Source organism: Pelophylax lessonae (genome assembly GCF_965119305.1).
Source record: "Pelophylax lessonae genome assembly, chromosome: 3".
In the NCBI taxonomy this organism is placed as follows: Eukaryota; Metazoa; Chordata; class Amphibia; order Anura; family Ranidae; genus Pelophylax; species Pelophylax lessonae.
Window position 1 is genome coordinate 486,731,788 of NC_138770.1, and position 26,997 is coordinate 486,758,784.

At 47.8% G+C, this 26,997-nt stretch overlaps 1 protein-coding gene across 1 annotated transcript in view; it reads right to left on the bottom strand.

Moving 5' to 3' along the window:
• RMDN2 (regulator of microtubule dynamics 2) overlaps positions 1-26,997 on the bottom strand; it is a 1,203,289-nt gene that overhangs the window by 351,292 nt on the left and 825,000 nt on the right. Inside the window, exon 7 of the mRNA XM_082251346.1 lies at positions 13,070-13,168. Coding sequence (XP_082107472.1) covers positions 13,070-13,168 — 99 coding nt within the window. The remainder of the gene's footprint in view (positions 1-13,069; positions 13,169-26,997) is intronic.

The window sequence follows — 26,997 nt, forward strand, 5'->3', positions numbered from 1 at the left end:
TCGTCCAGGGCCGCATCTCACAAGCATGGCCTGGGCCATCCTGGTCCATGAGGTCATTGGGAGTCGGGGAACCGACTCCGCCACCAAGTTGTGCTTAAGCACCTTGATCCATTCCGTAACCGTCTGTGAAACCAGCACGGAAGTGAAAAAAAAATAAAAAACAGGCTTGAGGAGTGAGCCCGCCACCCATACATGTGGCGGGAAAGTGACTCCATGTGCCTATTGAAATAATTCAACCTGGAAACAATGTGGTCCACCCCAGGTGATACCGTCCAGCGATTGGACACTAGGTCCGCAAAAGGGTAGCGGCATTGAAAAAAACGCTGGGGCACCGCCAGCATGTGCTTAACGCGTGGCCACTGTTCATTCACGATATCATGAAAACTCCTCGGGTCAGTGGAAAACCTGACCCGACTTCTGGGTTTTGCGAAGAAAACCTGCTTACCTGACCGGGTGGGCTAATATTCAAAGTGTCCCTGACATGTACAACTAAAGCGAGTTCCCGCGCTGTGGCGGAGGACTCCTCCACCTCCCCTGAGTGTGCGGACTGGAACCATGCAGAGGGGGTGTTGTCCGTGGCAACCATAGTAGGCTCTGAATCAGACAGACTGAGAGGGCAGCGGCCGGTTCAGAACAGCAATTTTGCTGCAGAAACAGAAACTGAGCATGCACCAGAAGCGCAAAACAGACCAGTTGGGGAATAGTTAAACCAGGACTCCATTTTTGGCAGTACAGTAAACCCCTGTTATATCGTGGTTCCGTTTTCGCGTTCCTGGTATATTGCGTTTTTTTCTGTAATAATATTTTACTAATTAAATCATTGATAATTAAATATTTTCATGTTTTCCATAGCTCTTGTTCTGTCTCTCAGTATCTTTTATGTGTTTAAATGAGTTTCTATTGTTTTAAAACCTTAAAATGCTTTTAAAAGTACAGTGAAAGTTATAAAAACATGCCTACTGTGTATTTAAATAGGGTATTTCTATTTCGCAGATTTTCACTTTTCACGGGTGGGTCCGGAACGTAACCCCCGCAATGGAGGGGGGTTTACTGTACTTCAAAAAAACGGGACACTGGCCCTTTAAATCGGCGAGATCACGGTCCGCATTGCGATCCTGAAACTGCCGCCAGAGTTCCCCTTTACATAGTTAATATAACTGAGGGTGCAGTGGATTTTTGTAAAAAAAGAATGCATGAAAAACACCCAAAATGACAAAGACATTTGAAACAGAAAAACGCTTACCCCTGCAGCAAACAAAGATGGATGGAGGAAGTGACCTCATCCACTAGAGGCCGAACAGCGCCCTGATTCACACAAAAATGGATGCCAATAGAAGCCAATGGGGAAAAAAATCACAGGGAAAATGGCCGCTGCCCTTACTAGGTGGCTGCCCACATCCAAGATGGCGCCAGAATCGGCGCCAATACAGCAAAAAATGGCTGCTGCCCTTACAGTTAGTCAGCCAGGCTGTCCTCACCCATAATGGCGGCCGAAACTGCGCCAATTTTTCAGGAAACCAGGACCTGGCCACTGCGGGAATCCACAAGGAGAACCCCCAGGACAAGGTAAGAAGACCCCACACACCCCCATGCAGCTATTATTATTACAGAGCGCCCCCCATAGGGGGCAGGGAGGTAGGGACCGTCCAAACCGGCCAGGGGGGGACACTACAGAGACCGCATGTTCTGACATGCCCAAAGGAGTGGGCCCACATAATTCCCCCTCAGATAACTGTCCCAGGGACACGGGGGGTAGTACCACTCACCATACCATTGACCGCATGCTCTGCTCCGATACGGACCACCTCCCACCCTGAGTGGGGGTGCCGTCAGCCAAGAGGGGAAGCTGCAACACAGGGCGTTCCAGAGTTGAGACGTCCCGGCGAAGAGAAATCTCTCCGCAGGCTCATGCCCATCCGTCAGGGCACCGTTGTGACGAGGCCTGGGCGGACCAATAACCTGAGCACGCTCGTAGGCCCGGCTGGGACACCATAAGGATCTAGATTATCCATGGTGTGAAGCCCAGCCCCGGCTGACGCTTGTAGTTCTCCAGGAGGATCCCCCTGACTAACTAGCGATAGTGAGTGAGAAAAATAAAATAAAAACATTTTCAAAGAAAAATAAAAACTGAGACACGAGTCCCAGCAGGAAACCTAGTCCTACTCCTAATGCTAGGCAGCAAGAAAACTGAAGAGCTGCACTGAATGGCTGAGGGTAATGTTGAGAGGGACGCAAGAAAACTGAAGAGCAGCACTGAATGGCTGAGGGTAATGTCTAGAGGGACAGCCCCCTAAAGGTGTGTCTTTGTTTAACTCTTTTTTGTCAAGTTTTCACTACCTAGACTGCTCCTGCAGAGGGTGCCATTATCCAATAGTGAAGAAAATATGAACAGGCTGCGACTGTCAGAGGACGCAAGAGGAAATCTGTTTTTCCATCATGTTAGTGTATGAAACTACATAGCTCCACAAACAATACCCCTAATGAAATGTGAGTTTGCACCTGAAACGTGCCAGGCTTCAAGTGGTTCTGATGCAACGAAGTTCCATCCTCTGCAAAGTATTCTGTATCAGCCGTGATCATTTTTTATATGTTGTTATATTTGTCATTTATTTGCTTGTTGTGAAAAGCACGTCTCTTAATTCATCATGATTAAATAAAATAACGGAATTTTTGTAAAATCTTACCTGTAAAATTCCTTTCTCTGAGTCCTCCGACAGTCGCCGCCTCCTCTAAGTCCTCACTGTTGGGTATTGTCTTCCTATCCGTAGGAATAGCTAGGCATATAGACTTAGTCCAAAGACAAAAGGCATTAGCATATACACACCCATGGGGGATGTCCCATCTGGTCAATACCCCCCCTGCATCACCACTCCCAACTCAGTTTGGTAGCATAGCAGTAGGTAACAAGAACCCCAAAAGAGGAGCGGCGACTGTCGGAGGACTCAGAGAAAGGAATTTTACAGGTAAGATTTTACAAAAATTCAGTTTTCTCTTACGTCCTCCGACAGTCGCCGCCTCCTCTAAGTCCTCACTGTTGGGATGTCCCAAAGCAGTATAGACATGAGGGGTGGGAGACGCAACCGTAGAAAAGGCAACGCAGTACCCACATCAGAGAAAGGAATCTTACATGCACTGTAAGAGAACCAACTGGGCAACAGAAAACAACAATGCTCAACAGGAGCAACAGCCGAGGAAAGCAAATGCCAACAGCCAGGGACCCAGAGAAAAATTCAAGGGTCCATCATGGCACTGCCGCACTGAGAACTTTGCAACCAAAAGAAGCATCATCTGATGCCAGAACGTCTACTTTGTAGAACTTGGAAAAAGTGTGCACCGATGACCAAGTCGCCGCCTTGCACACCTGGGCCACCGAGGCCCGATGCCAATAGCCCCAGGATGCACTCAAAGACCTGGTAGAGTGCGCCTTAACAGGGAAGGGCGGAACCCGTTCCTTCAAGGCGTAAGCCTGCTCAATGGTCTGTCTGATCCATTTGGCAATAGTTGCTGCGGATGCAGCCATGCCCTTCTGAGATCCCTCAGGAAGGACAAAGAGGGAATCCGTCTTTCGAAAGGATTCCGTAGACGACAGGTAAACCCTGATCGCCCTGACAATGTCCAAGGAATGCAACGCAATCTCCTTTGGATGTTTTGGCTTCGTACAAAGCGAAGGCAGGACAATGTCCTCATTAAGGTGAAATTCAGAGATCACCTTGGGAAGGAAGGATGGGGGTGGTCTCAAAACCACCTTATCCTTGTGAATGATCAAGTAAGGGGAGCGGCAAGACAACGCCGCCAGCTCCGACACCCTGCGAGCCGAAGTGATCGCCACTAGAAAAGCAACCTTTTTCGACAGCAGAGGCAACAATATCTCCCTGATGTTTTCAAAGGGAGCACGCTGCAACGCAGACAGAACCAAGTTCAAATCCCATGGAGGTAAAGGCTCCTTCCTGGGAGGAGCCAGATGTTGCACACCTTGAATGAAGGTGCGCACCAAGGAATGAGACGCCACAGGGCGTTGGAAAAGAACAGCCAGTGCAGACACCTGGCCCTTTATCGTGGCCAGCGCCAGGCGCTGATCCACTCCAGACTGGAGGAAAGCCAAAATTCTTGACACCGAGTAAGAACGAGGGGAGAACCCCCTGGACTCACAACAGGTGAAATAGGCTTTCCAGGTACGGTAATAGATCTTACCAGAGGAGGATTTCCTAGCCTTGATCAGGGTAGGGATAACCTCAGGGGATAGACCCTTGTCCTTCAAGACCTGGGTCTCAACAGCCAGGCCGTTAAAGCCAGCGACTGTGAAGCAGGATGGAAGATCGGAACTTGAGACAGGAGATCTTCCCGCAGAGGCAGACGCCACGGAGGCGCCACTGCCAGGTGAACAACGTCGGCGTACCAGGACCGGCGAGGCCAGTCCGGCGCCACCAGAATCACCATGTGTGGTTCCGAGACCAATCTGCGGAGGAACCTGGATAGTAACTGAATCGGAGGAAAGGCGTACATCAGACGATACTGATGCCAAGGGGCCACCAACGCATCCGAGGCATCCGTCAACGGATCGTGCGTTCTTGCCACGAACCTTCCCACCTTTCGATTTAGCCGGGATGCGAACAGATCCACGTCTGGGGATCCCCACCTCGCACACAGCATCTGAAAGACCTCCGGGTGTAGGGACCATTCCCCCTGGTCCAGGGTCTGGCGGCTCAGATAGTCGGCCTGCCAATTTTCCACACCCGGAATGTGAACTGCCGAGATCGCCGGGACATGAGTCTCGGCCCAAGACAGAATATCGGTCACCTCCTGGGCCGCTCGAGCACTCCTGGTGCCCCCCTGGTGGATGATGTAAGCCACCGCGGTAGCAGTGTCCGTCTGTACGTGAACAGGCAGGCCCTGGAGATGGTCCGACCACTGGAAGAGACAGAGTTTTATCGCTCGTAGTGCCAGCACATTTATCGGGAGGGAGGATTCCTCCTCCGACCACTTGCCCTGGGCAGACATGTTGCCCAGGACTCCACCCCAGCCCGACAGGCTGGCGTCCGTGGTAACCACCGTCCACACCAACGGGCAGAAGGACCCGTTGAGGCGCCTTCCGCCACCGACGGGGACTGGATCCACCACAGAAGAGCCAATCTGGTCTGGCGACTCAAGGAGACATCCAGATCCAAGGACTGAGGAAGTCTGTCCCACCTGGCCAGGATCTCCATCTGGAGAGCCCGCGTGTGGAACTGGGCCAAGGGAATCGCCTCGAAGGCTGACACCATCAACCCCAGGCCCCGCATGCAGGTCCTGAGTGACGAGGACGGATTGTCCCTGAGGGACCTGAGTTCGTCCCGCAAAGTCCGGAGCTTGTCCTCCGGCAAGAATACCTTTGCCTGAGCAGAGTCCAGAACGATTCCCAGATAGGGAAGGCGAAGCGACGGAGACAAGGCTGATTTTTGAATGTTGATGGTCCATCCGAACTCCTGGAGCGTCTGTACCATGATGGACAGATCGTGCACAAGGTCCTGACTGGCACGCGATCTCAGAAGCAGATCGTCTAGGTACCCCAGGACCGCAATGCCCTGGGCCCGCAGCAGGCCCAGGACCGGTGCCAACACCTTGGTTAACACCCTGGGTGCCGAAGCGTGACCGAACGGTAACGCCACAAACTGGTAGTGGTCCTCTGCGATAGCAAACCGAAGGTACCGCTGATGACCCTCGAAAATGGGGATGTGCAGGTACGCATCCTTCAGATCTATCGAAGCCAGGAATTCTCCTGGACTCAAGGAGGCCACTACCGAACGGAGAGACTCCATTCGAAACTTCTGAACACGCACAAAGCGGTTCAGCGCTTTCAGGTCCAGAATAGGACGCACTTTGCCCTCCTTCCTGGGCACAGTGAACAGATTTGAATAAAACCCCCGAAACCTGTCCCGATGCGGCACCGGGACAATCACCCCCTGAGCAAGCAGGTCCTGCACCGCTTGATGCAAGTCCTGCGGACGCCCCGGAAGCAGATGGAGATTGGAGGGAAAGAATCTGTCCGCCAGCCTGGAAAGGAATTCGATCTTGTAACCTGATCGAACGATTTCCTGGACCCACCTGTCCGAAATCCGGATCAGCCAAGGCTGGAGGAAACCGTGCAAACGTCCCCCCACCCCTGAAATGGGTGAGGGCGACCCTTCAGGCAGAGGCGGATTGTCCCGCCGAGCCGCCATTGCTGGCCTTCTGCTTACCCACCCAGGGTTTCTTCTGGTTGCCCTGGGCCTTGAAGGGCTTGCCCTTGGATTGGTTCCGAAAGGCACAAAAGGACCCCTGATTGGACCTAGGCGCAGAACCCTGCTTGCCTCGGAAAGACTTGTTCTTCGGGTTCTGGGGCAGCATAGTGCTCTTGCCCCCCGTGACGCCTTTTACCAGGGTATCCAACGCCTCGCCAAAAAGGCGAGAGCCAGCATAGGGAAAATCAGCAACTGTTTTCCGTGAGGACTGGTCGGCCGACCAGCTCTTCAGCCATATCAGTCGCCGGTTAAGTACCGCGACACTCGAGAGGCGAGCCACCAAGGGGGCCTCATTTAAGGCTGCATCACACAAATACAAGACTCCTTGGTGGATCTGATCCACCATTTCCAGTCGGGCAGGCGGCACGTCATCAGACACGAGATTGCTTCTAAGCATCTTAGTCCAATCAGCCACCGCCTGAGCCACCAGAACGGACGCGAAAACGGGTTTGAGCAACGAACCCGCCACCGTATAGGAATGGCGGGCTAGAGACTCCAACCGCCGGTCCGTGGGATCCCGGAAAACCGGGGTATCCTCAGTAGGAACCAAGGTAGCCTTGTTCTGCACGGCCACAGTGTGATCTACCTGTGGAGGCACACACCATCGCGATTCCGTAGCCGGCGCAAAAGGATAAAGCAATTTGAACCGACTAGGTACCAGGAATGGACGTTTTAACGTGCGCCACATTTCATTAACAGTGTAATGAAATTCAGCTGGGCAGGGAAAAACCTGCGCAGACTTGCGGGTCCTGTGCGTCCCAAACGAGGACACAACGCCCGGAGGACAGGGCTCATCCTCTAAATGCAAGGTTTCCTTAACAGAAACAATTAACTCATCCATGGTCGCCCATTCTTCAGGTGATCCTGGGGAGGATGTATCAACACCCTCCATTTCAGCCTCCCCCTCAGACCCCGGGGGGGTCTAAGGATGAGCGGGACCCTGAAAAGGGCACGCTCGCAGCAGCAGCAGCCATATCCCCATCTGAATCAGAAGAGAGAGACAACCTGGGCCTCTTTCTCGCAGCCCGTTCAGACATCAGCATTTCCATATTTGCCACCAAAGTCGCAACTACAGCAGCCAGATCAGGTCGCAGCGGGGCCACAGGAGAACTGGGGCCCCCCACTAAAGCTGGAGGAAACTTGCTTTCCTGAGAATCCATGGCTCAAGTTATCAAAAAACAAACTACAGTGCAAAAAACAGTGTACTGTCCCTTTAAATAGCGCTGCGGAGTGCGCAGTTCACCGCTACTGTCACAGCTATGAAAGACCCCCAAAGGAGAAAAGAAACTGAGCCAGAAGCAATATACAGAGGGAGATTGAGAGAGATAACCTGCAGAGCCCGCAGAGCGTTGCTACCAGTGTCCTTGCTGCTGATGGAAAAGGAAGTGCTGCTGGAGAGGGCCGGACTATAAGCCAGACCCCAGGGAAAATGCCTGCCCCATAGGGATGCATTGGAGGCTACGCCAAAATGCCCGCCGACATGCGGCCGAACCGATCGTTCCACCGCCCACAAAATGGCGGCGGATGGCGCCAAAATGACAAGCATGATCGCCCCAGAGGAGCTATACATGTGTGCCCACAGTAAAGATGGCGGACCGCGCGAAAATGCACCGCTGCGGTCGCCGCACAAGCACAAAGGTCTGCACCCCCAACATGCACCTAAGGTGACACAGGGACAGGGACCCCCAAGGCAACATACAGGTCTGCACAAACGAACCCCGCAGGGATCGCACAGGGAGTCACACAGGCACAGACACGGGGAACATACAGCAACACAGACTTTCACCCCAAACAGAAGCCCCACACAGAAAAGTACTTACCTGTACCAGATGGCGTGGGGAGCCTCTATGCACGGAAAACCTCTGTCCTCATCTGACAGGGAGTTCCGTGAGCCAGGGACATGACGCTGCAGCACCGCAGACGAGTCCTGTGAGCTAGCCACCTCACGGCTGCATCCCTGCAGCGAACAGGGATGGGTCGTTCGTAATGCCAGGGCGAACCATAGCTGAACGCTCGATGGCGGGCTGGGGGTCCATCTGACCCTTGTGCTCTGGAGAATCAGGGCGGCCAGTCCGAATCCCAGCACCGCATGATCCATCTTCATCCGAAGAGAAGACTAACACTAGAAGCTGACAAAATAAACAGCTAGTAAAGTAAGAGGAAAACTGAAATTTTCAAAGAAAATCAAATAAAAGATTAGGAAGGCTGAGACTGAAGCCCCAGCACAAGGGAAGCCTGACTATTCCTGACGCTAGGCAAATTAAAACTGAGTTGGGAGTGGTGATGCAGGAGGGGTATTGACCGGATGGGACAGCCCCCATGGGTGTGTATATGCTAATGCCTTTTGTCTTTGGACTAAGTCTATATGCCTAGCTATTCCTACAGATAGGAAGACAATACCCAACAGTGAGGACTTAGAGGAGGCGGCGACTGTCGGAGGACGTAAGAGAAATACATATTTTATACTTTTTTTGGATGTATGCTTGTCTTCATAGTCCCACCCCCAGGGGGTTTTATTATTTTTATGTATCCATTGGGACGATGGCCACTGGAATCCTGAGTTTTGAATAGTTCGGGAGTGGTTTCAATGTATTATTAGGGTAGCAAATACCCATCCCCCACTCTGTTATCTGCTATTCAAAATTCAAAATTCACTTATGGTCTTTACTTATCTAAATATTTTATTTGAATTAATTTATCATTCTGTACTCTTTTTAGAATATACTGATATACAAGATGTTTAAGGGATGAGGTTTTGAAACCCTCATGTCCACATATAGGGAACAAGGGTAGAAGGGAGGCTCAAGAATCAGAAATGTTCTCTCTTTCAGCTTAGTAGAGAAAAAAATGACCCAAGTTTGGCATATTGAGAGTTTTGAACAATATATTAAAGAGGAGAATAATCCATTTGGCCTTAGAATACAGATCTTTCCCTTACTTGAGAATTTAGAGGAATCTTTTAAAAAGAGATGGGAATCTAATCTACAACAAAGTTCAAAGACCATGATGAAACTCTTAATAGAGGAATACCGTAAACAAATTGCCTCTCTAGACCAAGAAATTGATAACATTAATGAAAAACTGCTACCATTTCAACAATCCCCCAGTTTTAACATTTAGGAGGAGAATATAAAAGCATATCTTGATCAGATAGTGAGGGAGACTATCTCCAAAATTAACGTAAATTCTGGAGAGACAAAATAGTATTTCGTGAACATAAAGCCTATAAGTGGCAACAGAGAAAAACACAGAAAAGAAAAAAAGGGCATGGCTGTTTTTTTAGAACTATGCTTGGCACCTCCACTGCACACACACACACACAACTCCAATCCCCAGATCTGGAGGAGCCACTAAATAGCATTATTTGTCTGATCACAACTTACCCCTTGACCAGAAACTATTACACACTAATGCCCCATACACATGTGCAGATTATCTGCAGACTTTTGTCTGCAGACTTACCAAAACCATATAATATGAGGTCAAACCTAAACACTTTCAATTTGTATGCAATCCGGCAGGCCCTTGCACTACATAGAAAAGGTAAGTCTGCAGACAAAAGTCTGCAGATAATCTGCACGTGTGTATGGGGCATTAGGGCCTAAGTTTTTGCCCAGATGCAGACTTGGATACATTTGAGATTGTCAAAGATCTACACTTGTTAGCTAGGAAATTACTGCTGAAAAGCATACACTCTAAACGGAAAGACCAGGATATAATACCATCTCAATCACAAACATTGGACAGCAAAGCTTTAGATGCACTTTATCTCACTTTTTGATAGATAGAATTGCTCTAGAATCCCTTTTAAATGATCACATTGACAACCATATACCTAATCAGAGGGAAAATACATTTTTTTAAAAGAAATATGACAAATTTCCTTCACACAATCCTAATTCTAATCTCAATGTCTTTCTTACAATCACTACACAAGAAATGATAAGACTTATGCCCCATACACACGTGCAGATTATCTGCAGACTTTTGTCTGCAGACTTACCTTTTCTATGTAGTGCAAGGGCCTGCCGGATTGCATACAAATTGAAAGTGTTTAGGTTTGACCTCATATTATATGGTTTTGGTAAGTCTGCAGACAAAAGTCTGCAGATAATCTGCACGTGTGTATGGGGCATTAAACCATCTGGAGTATCTTGCAATCTTTCTAAAAATGAAACCCAAGCTCTAGAGACTCTAACAAATCAATTATAGTTAACGATCAAACTGGCCGACAAAGAAGGCAATATTGTTATACTTGACAATATACAATACAAAAATATGTGCTTAAAAATCCTCAATAATACCGATTGGTATTGACCCATCTTCAAAACAATCATTGATAAATACAGCCAATAGTTCTATCTATTGGTAGATAATGCCTATTTGAATAACATAATTGATAAACAAACTTGAGAGTATTTACGTATAAGTTATCCAAAAAACCCTACATTCTATAGTCTACCGACATAAAGACAGAAAAAATTCACCAGGTAGACTGATTATCTCAGGTAGAGGGAGTATCACCAAAAACCCCAGCAGATTCATTGATAGCAAGTTCAGGCCCTTTGTCCTCAACTTGCCATCCTACATCAGAGATACCATGCATCTGCTACAAATTATTGAGGATTTGGTAGTACACCCGGACGCCCTGTTGGTGGCAATAGATGTAGAGGCTCCCTACAGTTCTATTCCACAGCAACAGAGCATCTCGGCAATCAGACACATTCTTTCCCAATCCAATTCGTAGTTCAAGAACTTAAACACATTTTTGATCTTGGGTCTGGATTATAGCCTCACCCATAACATGTTTACGTTTGATGGTTTCCACTACCTTCCAGTACAGGGCGTAGCGAAGGGTACTTGCTGTGCCCCATTCTATGCCAATCTGTACTTGTGGGAGTGGGAGAGGTCCCTGCTTACTGATGGCAATCTTTCTCCCCTTTTTGACAAGGTCCTGACATGGTTTCACTACATTGATGGTATTTTTGTTATCTGGACAGGATGTATTGAAACATTGCACACATTTATGGCCCTTTTGAATAAAAACAAGTTTAATTTAAAATTGACCATGACCTCTGACAAGAAGAGCCCATTCACACTAGTGCGACTTGTGTGGCGACTTGTGTTGCCCCAGGTCGCTTAACATAACAAAAGCAATGTTAATCAATCAGTGCCATCTTAATTGGCACTACTGAAGTCGCTCCGACTTCAGAAAAGGGTCCTGTACTACTTTGAGGCAACCTGTGATCCGACTTGTCCCATATACTTCAATGGGAGTCGCCTCCTTATCTTAATTGAAGCGACATGTTATCAGACTTTCCAGAAAGAAGAAAGATTAGCCAGGCATTCCCCACATTGCAGCCATGCCTATTTGGTGTATATATATATATATATATATATATATATATATATATATATATATATATATATATGTAATGGTATATATATTCCATTATCTCTGATTGGTCTGTGTGAGTGGTACTGGTGGACACAGATAAGTGGCACTGGTGGACACTGATTCATGGCACTGATACGTGGCACTGATATGTGGCACTGGTGGACACTGATTCATAGTTACATAGTTACATAGTTAGTGAGGTTGAAAAAAGACATAAGTCCATCCAGTTCAACCTATGATGTGTGAGTGTGATTGCTTTTAACCGTACATTGTATACCCCTGTATGTTGTGGTCTTTAAGGTGTCCATCCAATAGTTTTGGCACTGGTGGACACTGATTCGTGGCACTGATACGTGGCACTGGTGGACACTGATTCGTGGCACTGATACGTGGCACTGAAACATGGCACTAGTGGACACTGATTCATGGCACTGGTGGACACTGATTCATGGCACTGATACGTGGCACTGGTGGACACTGATTCATGGCACTGATACGTGGCACTGGTGGACACTGATTCGTGGCACTGATACGTGGCACTGGTGGACACTGATTCGTGGCACTGGTGGACACTGATTCGTGGCACTGATACATGGCACTGATACGTGGCACTGATACGTGGCACTGGTGGACACTGATTTGTGGCAGTGATATGTGGCCCTGGTGGACACTGATACGTTGCACTGATACGTGGCACTGGTGGACACTGATTCGTGGCATTGGTGGACACTGATTCGTGGCACTGAAATGTGGCACTGGTGGACACTGATACGTGGCACTGATATGTGGCACTGATACGAGGCACTGATACGTGGCACTGGTGGACGCTGATTCGTGGCACTGATATGGGGCACTGGTGGACACTGATTCGTGGCACTGGTGGGCAGTGGCACTGGTGGACACATACGTGGCACTGGTGGGCAGTGGCACTGGTGGACACTTATACGTGGCACTGGTGGGCAGTGGCACTGGTGGACACATACGTGGCACTGGTGGGAAGTGGCACTGGTGGACACTGATACGTGGCACTGGTGGGCAATGAGGAAATGAGTAAAAAAAAAAACAGAAAAGGGTAATTAGGTCACAACACATCATATTCTGATCGGCCAAACACAAAGTCATCTGTCATATAAGCCGCAAGTCGCGCTGAAGTCGGGGTAAAGTCGTGGTAAAGTCGCTGCAAAATCGCGGCAAAGTCGCGGTAAAATCGCTGTAAAAAGCCGCCCCCCCTATCCATGCGTCTGGCCCCCTAATCTACATGCAGGGCGCTGGAGGGTATGGTGTGCGGGCTGGTGTGGTCCAGGGGGGTATGGTGTGGTTCGTCTGGCTCTAAAAATGTTATGTGTTCTGCTAATAAAATTGTGTCACTTGTTTATATCAATAGTAATGTAAAACAAGCAATAAAAATATATGCCTTAAGAAAATGGTGCAAGGCCTCGTTCACAGTTGCGGTGGGAGGATTTCCAAAAAGAGCAGCAGCAACTTTTCTCTCAATCCAGGATAGCTGTGAGACCTGAAAGGAAAGAAAACAGTCATAAGAGGGTGTTAACCATAAAGCAATTCAAAGCAATGTAAAGTTTATGAGCCTGATCACAAACAACACCAAGTGGAGCATGCTGCCTTTTAGGCCTCATGCAAGCGGACAGTAAAAGGCTGAAAATAAGACCAGCATAAAATTGTGTGTTTTTTCCCATACCTAGGTGAATGACTGTATATGGCCATCTTCTTGTAAACACCAGTGCTTCTGTGCATCAGTGTTTACCAGCGTATACATGCACAATATATTTCATAGGACTTGTGCGCATGCAGGGGGGAAAAAACAGCAATGCAATGAAACATCGGCGTTTACAAGATTACTTAGGCATTGAGCTATTCACTTTTTTGGCAGGCTCCCTGGGTTTGAGAATATGCCTGTAATTTTATTTCAATAATTTAATAATTTTTATTAGAACGTTTTGTAAAAAAGTACAACAATACAAGTATAAAAGCAAGGCACAATGCCATACATGGAAAACATGGGAACGGCCCCCGTGTAGGAGACAATAACATAAACTGACGGTATCAGAGAGATAAAGCGTTCATGACGATAGAGGCTGTCAATCTGCGAAAACATATTTTAGCAACGTGGGAGTATGGGCGGGCTCAAGAGAAACAACCCAAAACCTGCAGCCCCCCCCCCCCCCCCCGTCCATCCCCGTCAGCTCCAACTCCACACCATCCTAGACAAAAAACAATACGGGGGAAGGAAAGTATAGGGGAGTGGGGGGACCCACCGCCCCTGACCCATTGGTCCCCATGAAACGTCGTCCCCATGGAGAGACCTATAAACTAGTACCTTGAGGGGGAAGAGAAGAAAGAGAAAGGGAAAGGAGAGAGAGAGAAAGAAAGAGGAAAGGGGGGTGAGGAAGGGGACACAGCGCATTGGATTCCAGCTGGCATAAGGAGGTGGCCATCCCTAAGGAAGTACTCAGCCTCCCTCAAGCCTACCCCAAAGGGGCCTCAATGGCCCAAGAGGCTCAAATCAACCCAAGTCGTTCCGGGGGTCTCCCTCCAAATATCGCAGCCAAGGCTGCCAAACCTTCTCAAACAGCTTTACCCTGTGTAACAGATCTTTGTACCCCAGCTGGGCACATCCGCCGGACCTGTGTCTCCTGTCCTCCAAACGCACCCACAGCCTGCGGAGAAGCCATATTTAGCCCGTAACTCCTCAATCACGAGACAATCCACACAGGTGTTGAGGGTTAAACATGCAGAGCTTAAACTGTTTAGTAAATTCCAAGACATACAGTTTTACACACAGTTAGGGAAACTCCCCTTAGACTTGCAGGGGGGGGGGGAAGGGAACAAGGACCAACCAATGAGAACTGAGCATTTGTACATTGAAACAGGCAGTCTTAATACACACCCCCCTGCGGAGAGATGTCTCCAGCTCAGACCATTGTCTGTGTCAGGATTTCACACAATTAGACACAGAAACAGGAGGGGGGGGGGGATGGGCTGTAACATTACATTACAAACACTTGGCTTTTAACCTCCCTGGCGGTATGATTCTTTTAGATTTTAGGTGCTGAAAGCGGTACCATTATTTTGCATGTAATTCTTGTGAATGAGCAGCCCAAACCAACTGTATACATTTATTATATATATATATATATATATATATATATATATATATATATATATATATATATATATATATATATGTATGTATACATATATTATATATATACATATATATATATATATATATATATATATATATATATATAATGTATACAGTTGGTTTGGGCTGCTCATTCACAAGAATTACGTATATATATACATATATATATATATATATATATATATATATATGTGTGTCTGTGTATAAATATACTGTATATATATACTGTATATATATATATATATATATATATATACACATATATATATATATTTACATAAAAAGTACAGTAAAACTGCAGGAAAGGGCACTGGGGGGCAATGTAATGTGATTTTTTTTTATTTTGAATGATATCAGTGTGTTTGGTGTGTTTTACATTTGAATTTGCCGCCGGTTCCAACCCCCGGCGGACGTCATGTCGCCGGAGACGGAAGCCGGGGCTCGCAGACGATCGGGAGGAAGCTCCGCCGCCGCATACCGCCCGCATACTTCGCTGGATCCCGGAGAAAAGGTAAGTAAAACCTCTACCAGGATCCAGCGATCTTCCTAGCGCTATCCCGAGTGTGACTCGGGGTTACCGCTTTTGGCTCTAAAATCTAACCCCGAGTCACGCTTGGGAATACCGCTAGGAAGGTTAAATGTATACACATAGTTACATAGTTAGTGAGGTTGAAAAAAGACATAAGTCCATCCAGTTCAACCTATGATGTGTGTGTGTGTTTGCTTTTAACCGTACATTGTATACCCCTGTATGTTGTGGTCTTTAAGGTGTCCATCCAATAGTTTTTTGAAACTATCAATGCTCCCCGCTGATACGACTGCTTGTGGAAGAGAATTCCACATCCTTACCGCTCTTACAGTGAAGAACCCCTTACGCACTTTAAGGTTAAACCGCCTTTCCTCAAGTTTTAGTGAGTGGCCACGTGTCTTATTGTATCTCCTTTCTCTGAATAGTTTGTTCCTTATGCTAGGGTCGCCAGTACAGTATTTGTACATTGATATCATATCCCCCCTCAATCGTCTCTTCTCCAGAGAGAATAGGTTTAGTGCTTGTAGTCTTTCCTCATAGCTGATGTCCTCCATTCCCCTAATTATTTTTGTTGCCCTTCTCTGGACTTTCTCCAGTTCCAGCACATCCTTCCTGAGGACCGGTGCCCAGAACTGGACAGCATACTCCAGATGTGGCCGGACCAGAGTCTTGTAGAGTGGAAGAATAATCTCTTTATTTCTGGAGTAAATCCCCTTTTTTATGCATCCCAGTATTCTGTTGGCTTTGCTTGCAGCGGCTTGGCATTGCATGCCACTGCTAAGCCTGTTGTCTACCAGTACCCCCAGGTCCCTTTCCATCCTAGACTCACCCAGAGGTTCCCCCCCTAGTGAGTAGCTTGCTTTCTGGTTTCTGGCCCCCAAGTGCATTACTTTACATTTTTCTACATTAAATCTCATCTGCCATGTAGTTGCCCACCCCGTTATTTTGTTCAGGTCTGCTTGCAAGATTTCCACATCCTGCATAGAAGATATTGGCATGCCTAATTTAGTATCATCTGCAAATACTGAGATTGTACTAGATATCCCCTCCTCTAGATCATTTATGAATAAATTAAACAGGATTGGTCCCAGGACAGAACCCTGGGGGACCCCACTTTCCACACCCGCCCAATCCGAGTACTCCCCATTAATCACCACCCTCTGTACTCTCCCCTGGAGCCAGTTCTCTATCCAGGTACTCACCTTATGGTCCATACCTACCTTCCTTAGTTTGTACAGTAAGCGTTTGTGGGGAATGGTGTCAAAGGCCTTTGCAAAGTCCAGATACACCACATCCACAGGCTTACCTTTATCTAAGTGGCAGCTCACTTCATCGTAGAAGGTTAATAGATTGGTTTGGCACAAATGATTTTTCATGAATCCATGCTGATTACTACTTATAATACCGTTTTCATTACTAAAGTCTTGTATGTGGTCCCTTATCATCCCCTCCAAAATTTTGCAGACTACTGATGTTAGGCTGACCGGCCTATAGTTACCCGGGATATATCTCGGCCCCTTTTTAAATATTGGTACCACGTTGGCTTTTTTCCAATCAGCTGGCACCATACCCGTCTGCAAACTATCCTTAAAGATCAAGAATAATGGTCTGGCAATCACCTGGCTGAGCTCATTAAGAACCCTTGGGTGCAAGCCATCCGGTCCCGGGGATTTATTTATGTTAAGTTTCTCTAGTTTAGCTCTAAGTCTATCCTCTGTTAGCCATGGCGGCACTTCGAGGTGTATTATTTAGTTCGGCCTTACAAGCGGGGTTCGTGTAGCCCCTCGATTCCTTTGTGAAGACTGAAGAAAAGAAATTATTTAACACTTCCGCCTTTTCTCTGTCCTCTGTGGCCATTTTTCCTTTATCATCTTTTATGGGGCCAATGTGCTCTGGCCTCGCTTTCCTACTGTTTATATACTTAACCACTTGCCGACCGCCGCACGCCGACCTACGTCGGCGGTCAGCCCCTCACAGGCAAAGTGACGTAGGGCTACGTCACTAGCTTGTGAGGGTCTAGGGAGCGAGCGCGCGCCGCCGGAGGCGCGCTCCCGCTCCCGCGTGGTCACGGACCCCCCCGCGCGTGTGACCGGCGGACCCGATGTCCGCCGGCCACTCTGCGATCGGCGGGGGAGAGGGAGAAAGTCAGGCAGCTTGTGTAAACAAGCTGCCTGTCATTCTCCCCTCTGTATGAGAGCTGATCATATGGATCTACTATGTAGATCCGTTGATCACTCTGCATACAGCTGAAGCCACAGCCAATCACAGTAAGAATCACGCCCCTAGGGACACACACAGCCCCTCCCTCTCAAATAAAGTTAACCCCTTCACTACCAGTGTATTTTTACAGTAACAGTGCATATATATAGCACTGATTACTGTAGAAATGTCACTGGTAACCCCAAAAGTGTCAAAAATGTCAGTCAATGGTCCGATCTGTCCGCCCCAATGTCGCAGTACCGCAAAAAAAATCGCAGATCGCCGCCATTACGCGTTAAAAAAAAAAACAACAAAAATGACAAAAATCTTTCCCTTAGTCAGTAAACGCAATAACTTTTGCGCAAACCAATCAAAATACGCTTTTCGCGATTTTTTTTACCAAACATAGGTAGCATAAAACAAATTGGCCGAAAATGTTAAAAAATTTTGATTTTTACATTTTTTTGGGGGGAATTTCATATAAAAAAAGGGAAAAATATTGCTATTTTTGCAAAATTGACGCTCTTTTTTTTGTTTATAGCGCGTGATCAAAAAATCGCACAGGTGATCAAATACCGCCAAAAGAAAGCTCTGTTTGTGGGAAAAAAAGGACGCCAAATTCGTTTAGGTACAGCGTCGCACAACCGCGCAATTGTCCGTTAAATTCACGCAGTGCCGAATCGCAAAATACCCCCTGGTCGTTTAGCAGCCAAATCCTCCGGGGCTTAAGTGGTTAAAGAACTTCTTGGGGTTCTTTTTACTCTCCTCCGCTATATGTCTCTCGTGTTCTATTTTAGCCGCCCTGATTTTGTCTTTACATTTCTTATTACACTCTTTGTAGTGCTTAAATGCTGCCAATGACCCCTCAGTCTTGTATTTTTTGAAGGCCTTTTCTTTAACTCTAATATACATTTTTATGTTGGAGTTTAGCCACCCAGGGTTTAGTTTTGCTCTTTTAAATTTATTTCCCTGTGGAATGCACTGGCCCACCCCCTTGTTAAGTATGCTCTTGAAGCACTCCCATTTTTCCTCCGTGTTCTTTGTTCCCAGGGTTCTATCCCATTTGATATTTTCTAGCAGCGAGCGCAGTTTAGGGAAATTGGCTCTTTTGAAATTCAGTGTCCTTATATTACCCTTGTGTTTCCTATTACTGTAATTAATACTGAAACCAATTGACCTATGGTCACTGTTCCCTAAGTTGTCCCGTATTTCTATATCCGTGAGCAGGTCTGTATTGTTGGTAATCAGTAGGTCAAGTACCGCATTGTTTCTTGTCGGTGCATTCACCATCTGACCCATGAAATTGTCCTGCAAAACATTTAGGAACTGCCGAGCCTTGGCTGAATGCGCGGTTCCTTCTGCCCAGTCTATATCAGGATAATTAAAGTCCCCCATTATAATGACATTTCCCATCCTTGCTGCCAATCCTATCTGTAACATGAGGTCCGCCTCACCCTCCTCCCTCTGGTTGGGGGGCCTATAGCATACGCCCAATATTACCTTCCCCACCGTGCCTTTCCTTTGAAGCTCTACCCATAGGGATTCTGCCTCGTCCATAGCTCCATTATTAATATCATCCCTCATATTTACCTGTATACTGTTCTTAATATACAAACATACCCCTCCCCCTTTTTTACCCTCTCTATTCTCTGCGATAAAGGGAATACCCCTGAATGGTCGCCATCCAGTCATGAGAGCTGTCAAACCAAGTCTCAGTTATCCCCACAAAATCTAAGTCCTCCTCAAACATCAGCAGCTCCAGCTCTCCCATCTTGTTGGCCAGGCTTCAGGCATTGGTATACAAGCCTCGTAATTTTGATCGGTTACATTTATATATTTATATATTTAATAAACATAATGCATATATGAAGGACAATATACAGGGGCTGTGTTTGCCACAATGCTCCCCCAGAACCAGGCCGGCATACACAGTCTGATCCTAACGGATCGGCTTGGGGATGTCCGGGGAGTACTCACGGATCATTTGTCAATGTCTGTTTGCCTGGATAATTCGTCGGTGTTGCCGTTTTGCTTCCCAGGGCAGTGGTGGATGGTAAAGTCAAAAGGCTACAGCGCCAAACTCCAGTATCTTCTGGCCCATAGTCTGTCGGTAGGAGGCTTGCGCACAGTCCCCTCCAAAACACACAGTGACAGTGGGTTCAGTCACATTTCTCCCCTTTTAAAAACAGACTAACGAGGTTCCTGACCCTCAACTGGTCTGGACCTGCTTTAGTCACAAACTTCCACCCCAGGCAACCAGGAAAAGTAAAAGTACGACTCTGGCGCTGGGGAGCAAAATTGCACATAGCGTCTCCCATTAATAAAAACAGCCGCTGCAGAGTGGGAACAACTGTCTGCACTCCTCTGATCCTGGGCTGGGTTGCAGATATTGGGGGGAGCTGAAAAATCCTCTGCCCTGATGCCAGCGCTTCCGCTGGTAGGGAATGTAGGCTGGTAGGGCTATGCATAAGGGGAGAAAAAGGTACTTGCTTTTCTCCTGGTGTAGTTACCAGCCACTGAGAAGGTATCTTGCAGGGACTGTCTCCCGGATTCTTCATCTCTGGTTCTGATGCTGGGCAGAGACCATCAGTGCTCTCTCCTGTAGCCAGCGCTTTTGCCGGGGGGATAAACACTGGGGTAGTGTCCAAGTGCTGGGGAAGCGGCTCACTGGAGGTCATCCCTCGGACTCCCTGGATCTAACTGAGGGTGGGCAGAGGCCAGCGGCACTCTGCCCCGTAGCCAGCGCTTCTGCTGGGGGGATAACCACTGGGGTAGTGTCCAAGTGCTGGGGAAGCGGCTCACTGAGGTCATCCCTCGGACTCCCTCTGAGGGTGGGCAGAGGCCAGCGGCACTCTGCCCTGTAGCCAGCGATTCTGCTGGGGGGATGAACATTGGGGTAGTGTCCAATTGTTGGGGAGGGAGATTGCTTCCTCTACTCCCGGTGGGGATATCTGCTGTTGGGAAAACAGCTCACGCAGATCCTCTCTCAGACTCTCCGGATCCAACTCTTTTTCTGATGCTGGGCAGATGCCAGGGGCACTCTGCCCTGTAGCCAGCGCTTCTGCTGGGGCACCAGATGAGATACTCTGGACTTGCTGCTGATCACCATTTCCCAGCCTTCCAGCACCTGTCTCAACTCCCCCTTCTGAGACCTTCATGCTATTAGCTTGTCTCGCTGCCTGGGGGACCTCCGGTGCGTTCCGGCATTCTAGCACTCGCAGTGCCCTCTGTATCATCGCTGCTTCTTCCATTGCAGTTAGTACGGGAAAACGCAGGGTCACCCCTGGCCCCATTTGCTTCTCATCTTCGTGACTGTCTGCTATTTCTCTCGGACAGTCCCAGGCAATGGGAGCCATGCCAGGCTGCTGATCACCGTCAAACAGCCGCTTGTAGGCAATCTCAAGCTCCCATTCCTGCTCAACCAGGAACTCCAATTCCTCCAGGTCACACACCTCGTCGGGAAGGTCCAGCACCTCATCTCAGAAATCCAGAATGTGTTCCAGCCGCCTCCTCATCGCTCCCAAAGTCTGGGTCTCTGTACATTTTTTGATGGAGCAGCCATCTGCTGTACCTGGCCACAGTTGAGCCGCGAACCACCGGAGGTCTCTGTAGCTGGCGTCCAGCCTCATTTCCTCCTGGACCAATCTTCCGAGCTCCGTCTTCCCCTCATCTCGCGGTTGTTCCCTCAGGAACACCTCTCGCGCGCTGTACTGCGTCCGGTACATCTCTGTGGAGGAGGGAAGGATCTTCCCCTGATGGTGCCGCTCGTGGCTTAGCGCCTCATGCCAGAGTTGCCGGCGGATCACATCCTCCCAGCCGAGCCTGGTGTGCTCTGTCGCTGGTCCCCGAAGGTGCTTCCGCATGCCTTGCAGCCTCCTCCCGAACTCCGCTTTCATGCTGGCTGGTCCCCGTATCACTCCTCGGCAGCTGCCCAGATCTTGAATCCTGGTGGTGGTTTGGATGTCCTGGACTGCAAGAGACATCCCACCGCTGCCAACCAATGTAAGGGATCTTTGTACCCCAGCTGGGCACATCCGCCGGACCTGTGTCTCCTGTCCTCCAAACGCACCCACAGCCTGCGGAGAAGTCATATCCATCGCGTAACCCCTCAATCACGAGACAATCCACACAGGTGTTGAGGGTTAAACATGCAGAGCTTAAACTGTTTAGTAAATTCCAAGACATACAGTTTTACACACAGTTAGGGAAACTCCCCTTAGACTTGCAGGGGGGGGGGGGGGAAGGGAACAAGGACCAACCAATGAGAACTGAACATTTGTACATTGAAACAGGCAGTCTTAATACACACCCCCCTGCGGAGAGATGTCTCCAGCTCAGACCATTGTCTGTGTCAGGATTCCACACAATTAGACACAGAAACAGGAGGGGGGAGAATGGGCTGTAACATTACATTACAAACGCTTGGTTCTTAAATGTATACACATGCAATAAACATAATGCATACATGAAGGACAATATACAGGGGCTGTGTTTGCCACAATGCTCCCCCAGAACAAAGCCGGCATACACAGTCTGATCCTAACGGATCGGCTTGGGGATGTCCGGGGAGTATTCACGGATCATTTGTCAATGTGTGTTTGCCTGGATAATTTGTCGGCGTTGCCGTTTTGCTTCCCAGGGCAGTCGTGGATGGTAAAGTCAATAGGCTGCAGTGCCAAACTCCAGTATCTTCTGGCCCATAGTCTGTCGGTAGGAGGCTTGCGCACAGTCCCCTCAAAAACACACAGTGACAGTGGGTTCTGTCACACCCTGTCATTCAACACTGCCGATAATCGTTCATTAATCATCAGCCAAGTCATTTTTGCTCTGAACATTTCAAGAGGTATGGTTGCCGAACGCCAGGACAATGCTATCACTATCCTTGCTGCCGTAAAAATAAATCGTATAAGCAATTTAGCTCCTCTAGGGGCGTCCGACATCGCCTCCCCCAGCAGCGCCTGTCGCGGGGACTTCTGTAAGTTCACGTGGGTCAGAGAATAAATAAGATTATATATTCGTATCCAATAACGCCTCACTTTCGGGCAAGCCCACCACACGTGAATATGCCTGTAATTTTAAGCTGGGTATATTTTCAGCCTATCATTATTTATGTGCATTATTAGGTCTTAAAGTCCAAAAACAGGCAGACTGCAGTTAGCATAAAGTTTCTCTATGTGAACTCTGTGGGGTTTAGTTACTAAACCTGAACAGGGAAAAAAAATCAGTCACACATCTATAGAGAAACCAATCAGCTTCCAGGTTTTATTGTCAAAGATGAATTAAACAAGCTGAGGTTACAGTATAAACTGATTGGTTTCTTTGCAGAAGTGTGACTGATTTTACCCTCTCTAGCTTTAGTAAATAAACCCATGTCACCATATTTAGACTGCTATTTTGCTTTGTTTAAATTCATTCTAATTAAGTCATGTGTAGTCTTAAAGGGGATGTACAGCCAAAGCTCATTTGGCAGTACATCTCCTATGGATCACAGGAGTGCAGTTCGTTCTGCAATCCTGTGTCCTGTTTTCAGCAGAGTGCGGTCTGAAGTCTGCTCTCAGCTGAGGTCATAGAGGTCGGTCCAGGCACTGCGTCATCACGACCATGGAGTCGGGATCCGTCAGGAGTCTGGACTGACACCCGGCTCAGACTCTCAGCGAGCCGCTGAGAGCCTGTACCAGTCGCTCCCCGCCCCTCCACAGCTCAGCTCTCCAATGAGTGAGGAGGCAGAGCGGAGAGCTGCTGACTGACAGTCAGCAGCTCTCTGCTCGGGGAGCTGTCAGAACTGAGCGATCGGCTGTGTTAGATCGCTCGGTTCTCAGTGCAGAGGTGCCAGGGGACAGATGCAGCATTGGACCGATGCTGCATCCACCTAGGTAAGTATAACTGGGCAATAACACCAAACCCCATACTTCTCTTTTAAAGATGGAGCCCCAGATAAACAGGTAAATGCATATCTGAAATACATACTGGATACATACAATAAAGATGTAACGTGGTTCTCTACAAAATGATTTGTAATTCTGTCCAGTCACTCCTACAATTCACACACTTTAGCCAGGAAAATTACTCAAATACTTTTATTTCAGCCTTACTACTTCCCGTAAACTACTCACTGCTTGGACAAAAGTTATGATACAGATTCACTGTGCAGTTCGAGACTGAATGTGGAAGCTGAATTGTTGAACCAGGAAATACATGCATCAGCTGCCTAACTGTGCAGTCTGGCATGTGTTTGCGAATCACAAGCTTGGTTGTTTGCCAAATCACAATGATTTGACAGGGAACAGTAAGAAATATATATTTGTAATGGCTCCTTTGGACCTTGGAGATCCACTGCAAGGCATACAGGCATATCAGAGGATAAGTATTTTACTGGCAGAAAAAAAAAAATCACGAGCATGTTTAGGAGAGAAGCTGAAGCGCAGAAAAAAAACATTGAACGCATCTAAACGTTTATCATTTATAGGCCTGTTTGCACGTAGTGGTCGGAAAAAAGCAATGTGGAATATTAAAATAACAATTCAGGAATTCCTATCTGTACAGGAAGTTCCCAGTGGCCTTTGTCCTCTCATGGTCGCCTGTTTTCTGACTGGATCTTTGTGGTGTGCTGCTAACACTGTTGCTCAGAAATGGTGAAAGATGTCACCCAATGGGTGTGGCTGAGATGTGATAGAGACAGGTCGCACATCGCCGGAGCTCCGTATCTATGATCCTGTTACACTATCCTAGAGTGGTTCTATTCACTGTCACTCAGCTCCTGACATTCCATATAATCTCCAGCGGCTGCAGATGTCTTACAACAGGCAGCGCAGCACACGGTCCTCTCAGTGTCCCTCCAGATCGTCTCCTGCAATGGCCAACTTGCCCACGAGGACACAGTGTACAACCATGTTGGTGAGCACACAGACCTCTCCACCAGATCGGGCTCCTGATGGCCCCACCAGAGCTGTTCTCCTAGCGGCTATAACTGCCAGCAAAGAGACCCTGATGACCAAAATCGATTGCCTATCCATGGATGTCAGCTTGATTAGGCATGATATTCAGAAATTCCTTTCCTGGCTTGCTTGGCAAGGCCGAAGATAGAATGTCCCAGGCTGAGGACACCATTAGAGAGGACTACTGGGAGATTCACGCACTACAATTGCAGGTGAAGGCACTCTAGGACAAGTATATTGACACAGAAAACTGCCTTTGGTGCATTTGTGCATCTTGGGCCTGCCTGAAAAAGCAGAAGGTCCCTGGCAGGCCGAATTTGCAGAGCCCTTTCTCGTAAGAAGCAAGATCTCTCCTTTAAAAACAACTGGGTCTCCATTTTCCCTGACTACTCACCTGAAATTCAGCAACGCTGTCGTTCCTTCACGGAGGTTCGTAAGCGCCTTTAGAGAAAAGGGTTTTACCTACAGCCTACTCTTTCCCTGCAAACTCCAGATAATGGATAGAGACAGGTCCCATTTCTTCGAGACACCAGCATTGGCATTCACCTGACTGGATACCCGTGGTCCTTCATGAGGTGGAATTACTGCTGGATCCTGTTCTATAAGTTGCCTCACCCGGCTGGGGTTTGTGGTATATTTTGTATGTTTGGACCGGTTGCCTGTGATAATGTGCCATTAGTTGGAGCTCATAGTCTGCACCCGGTTTTGCAACACTGCAGCTAGCCACTGTCTATGGGCTAAATTCTATGCCTCTTGTAGTGAACGCTTCTTATCGCGGAGCTTCCTGGCAGGTTTTTCTTTTTCCACTTTACATTGTTGCACCAGTTGCACCTTAGGGTGCTTGTTTTCAGGATTCTCTTTCCCGGGAAGGACTAAGGAACTCTGGTTGTCTCCCTCTCATCGGACACTGATTTTTCTGTGACTGAAAATTTGTGCTTCTGTTTTTGGGTATGGGCCCGCTCTAGATGGATTCCATCTTTTTTCTTTTCTTCCTGAGTTGGCCTGAGTATGGGCAGGGTAAATGCAGTTGCTCCTGGATACTTTAGTTTTTTTTTTTTTTTAATGTTCTTTTTTTTATCAGATGTAATTGTTTGTGCCGGTGTTCCGTGAGAATTACCTACCCCGTGAGAATTACCTACCCCCCGTCACTTCCGGCCAGGAACAGCTGAGCAGCGCAGCAGTGCGCATGCTCACAGGGCCGGATACCTAAAGGGACAACAGAGGAGCAGACTAGTGCGCATGCGCACTAGTATAGAAATAGCACAGTGTACCGTTGAAAAAACCTACCCACGCGGCGGTTAAATAAAACAGCGGGGCTGCAATACGAATCATCTCCGCTCGTGTGCCTGTCACTTCCCTGATCTCGGCAAGTAAATATAAAAGCGGCTGGCGTCTCCGTGATTTATGTTTACATACACCCGCCGCCGCTTTTATATTTAGTTGCCGAGATCAGTGAAGTGACAGGCACACGAGCGGAGATGATTCGTATTGCAGCCCCGCTGTTTTAATGTAAGCGCTGCATTCCATACAGTGCCGTGAACCGGAAGTGACGAGGGGTAGGTTTTTCTCACGGGTAGGTAATTCTCACGGAACACCGGCTCACTCTAATTTTGCTGTCCCTCATCTACTATCCTTTACCTTGATGTTTATAGCTGATCACAAACACAGCTAGTCATCCTGGCATGATCAAAATCCTTTCCTGGAATGTCCGGGGCTTAAACTTTCAATACTTAAAACCCTTCAGACGTTAAAAAAAAAAACCTTGGTTACAAAAAGGGCTTCATACCACATATTCCACTTACTCTAGGGGAGTTTCAATTCTTATTAGTAAGTCACTTTCCAGTATAGTGGAGGTGGTCCATACTGACCCTCAGGGAAAATTCTTTATAGTTGTCCTAAAGCTTTGGCAACAGTGATAAACTATTGTAACTGTATATGGCCCCCGTCCTTTTTCAGATTCTATTTTACATGCTATACTGGATAAGGTTATGATGTACTCCCCCTCTAAGCTACTGATTGCTAGTGATTTTAACACCATTGTCTCTCCCGCCTTAAGTAAAACTCATAGTGGGACAACCTACACCTGGCTTACTGGCATCCTGGGCACTGGTAGCAGATCTCAATGAAGTATGGAGATGGCGACATTGTGATACCAAAGCGTTCTCCTGTTTCTCTTCCCATCGAACAGCTTCTCATATTGCTATGCATTTGCCAATTCTTCTCTGCTGGCAGATGTCCAGGAGGCAAAGCATCTTCCCAGCAGTCTCTCGGTCCACGCTCCTTTGGAACTTACCCTGAGGGTGAGTCAGACATGCAATGCGCCCCTGTGGTGCCCAGGTACCCAGTGAATCTTTCATTCTGACATCTCTGAGGCAATCCCTCCCTTACTGGAGTACTACTGGCAGCTGAATGAAGGTTCTACCTCACCCACTAGCGTGTGGGGTGCCTTCAAAGCCTGTACAAGGGGTCACTATATTGCAGTTATTGCCGTGACTTGGAGCGATCAGGCTGCTGAA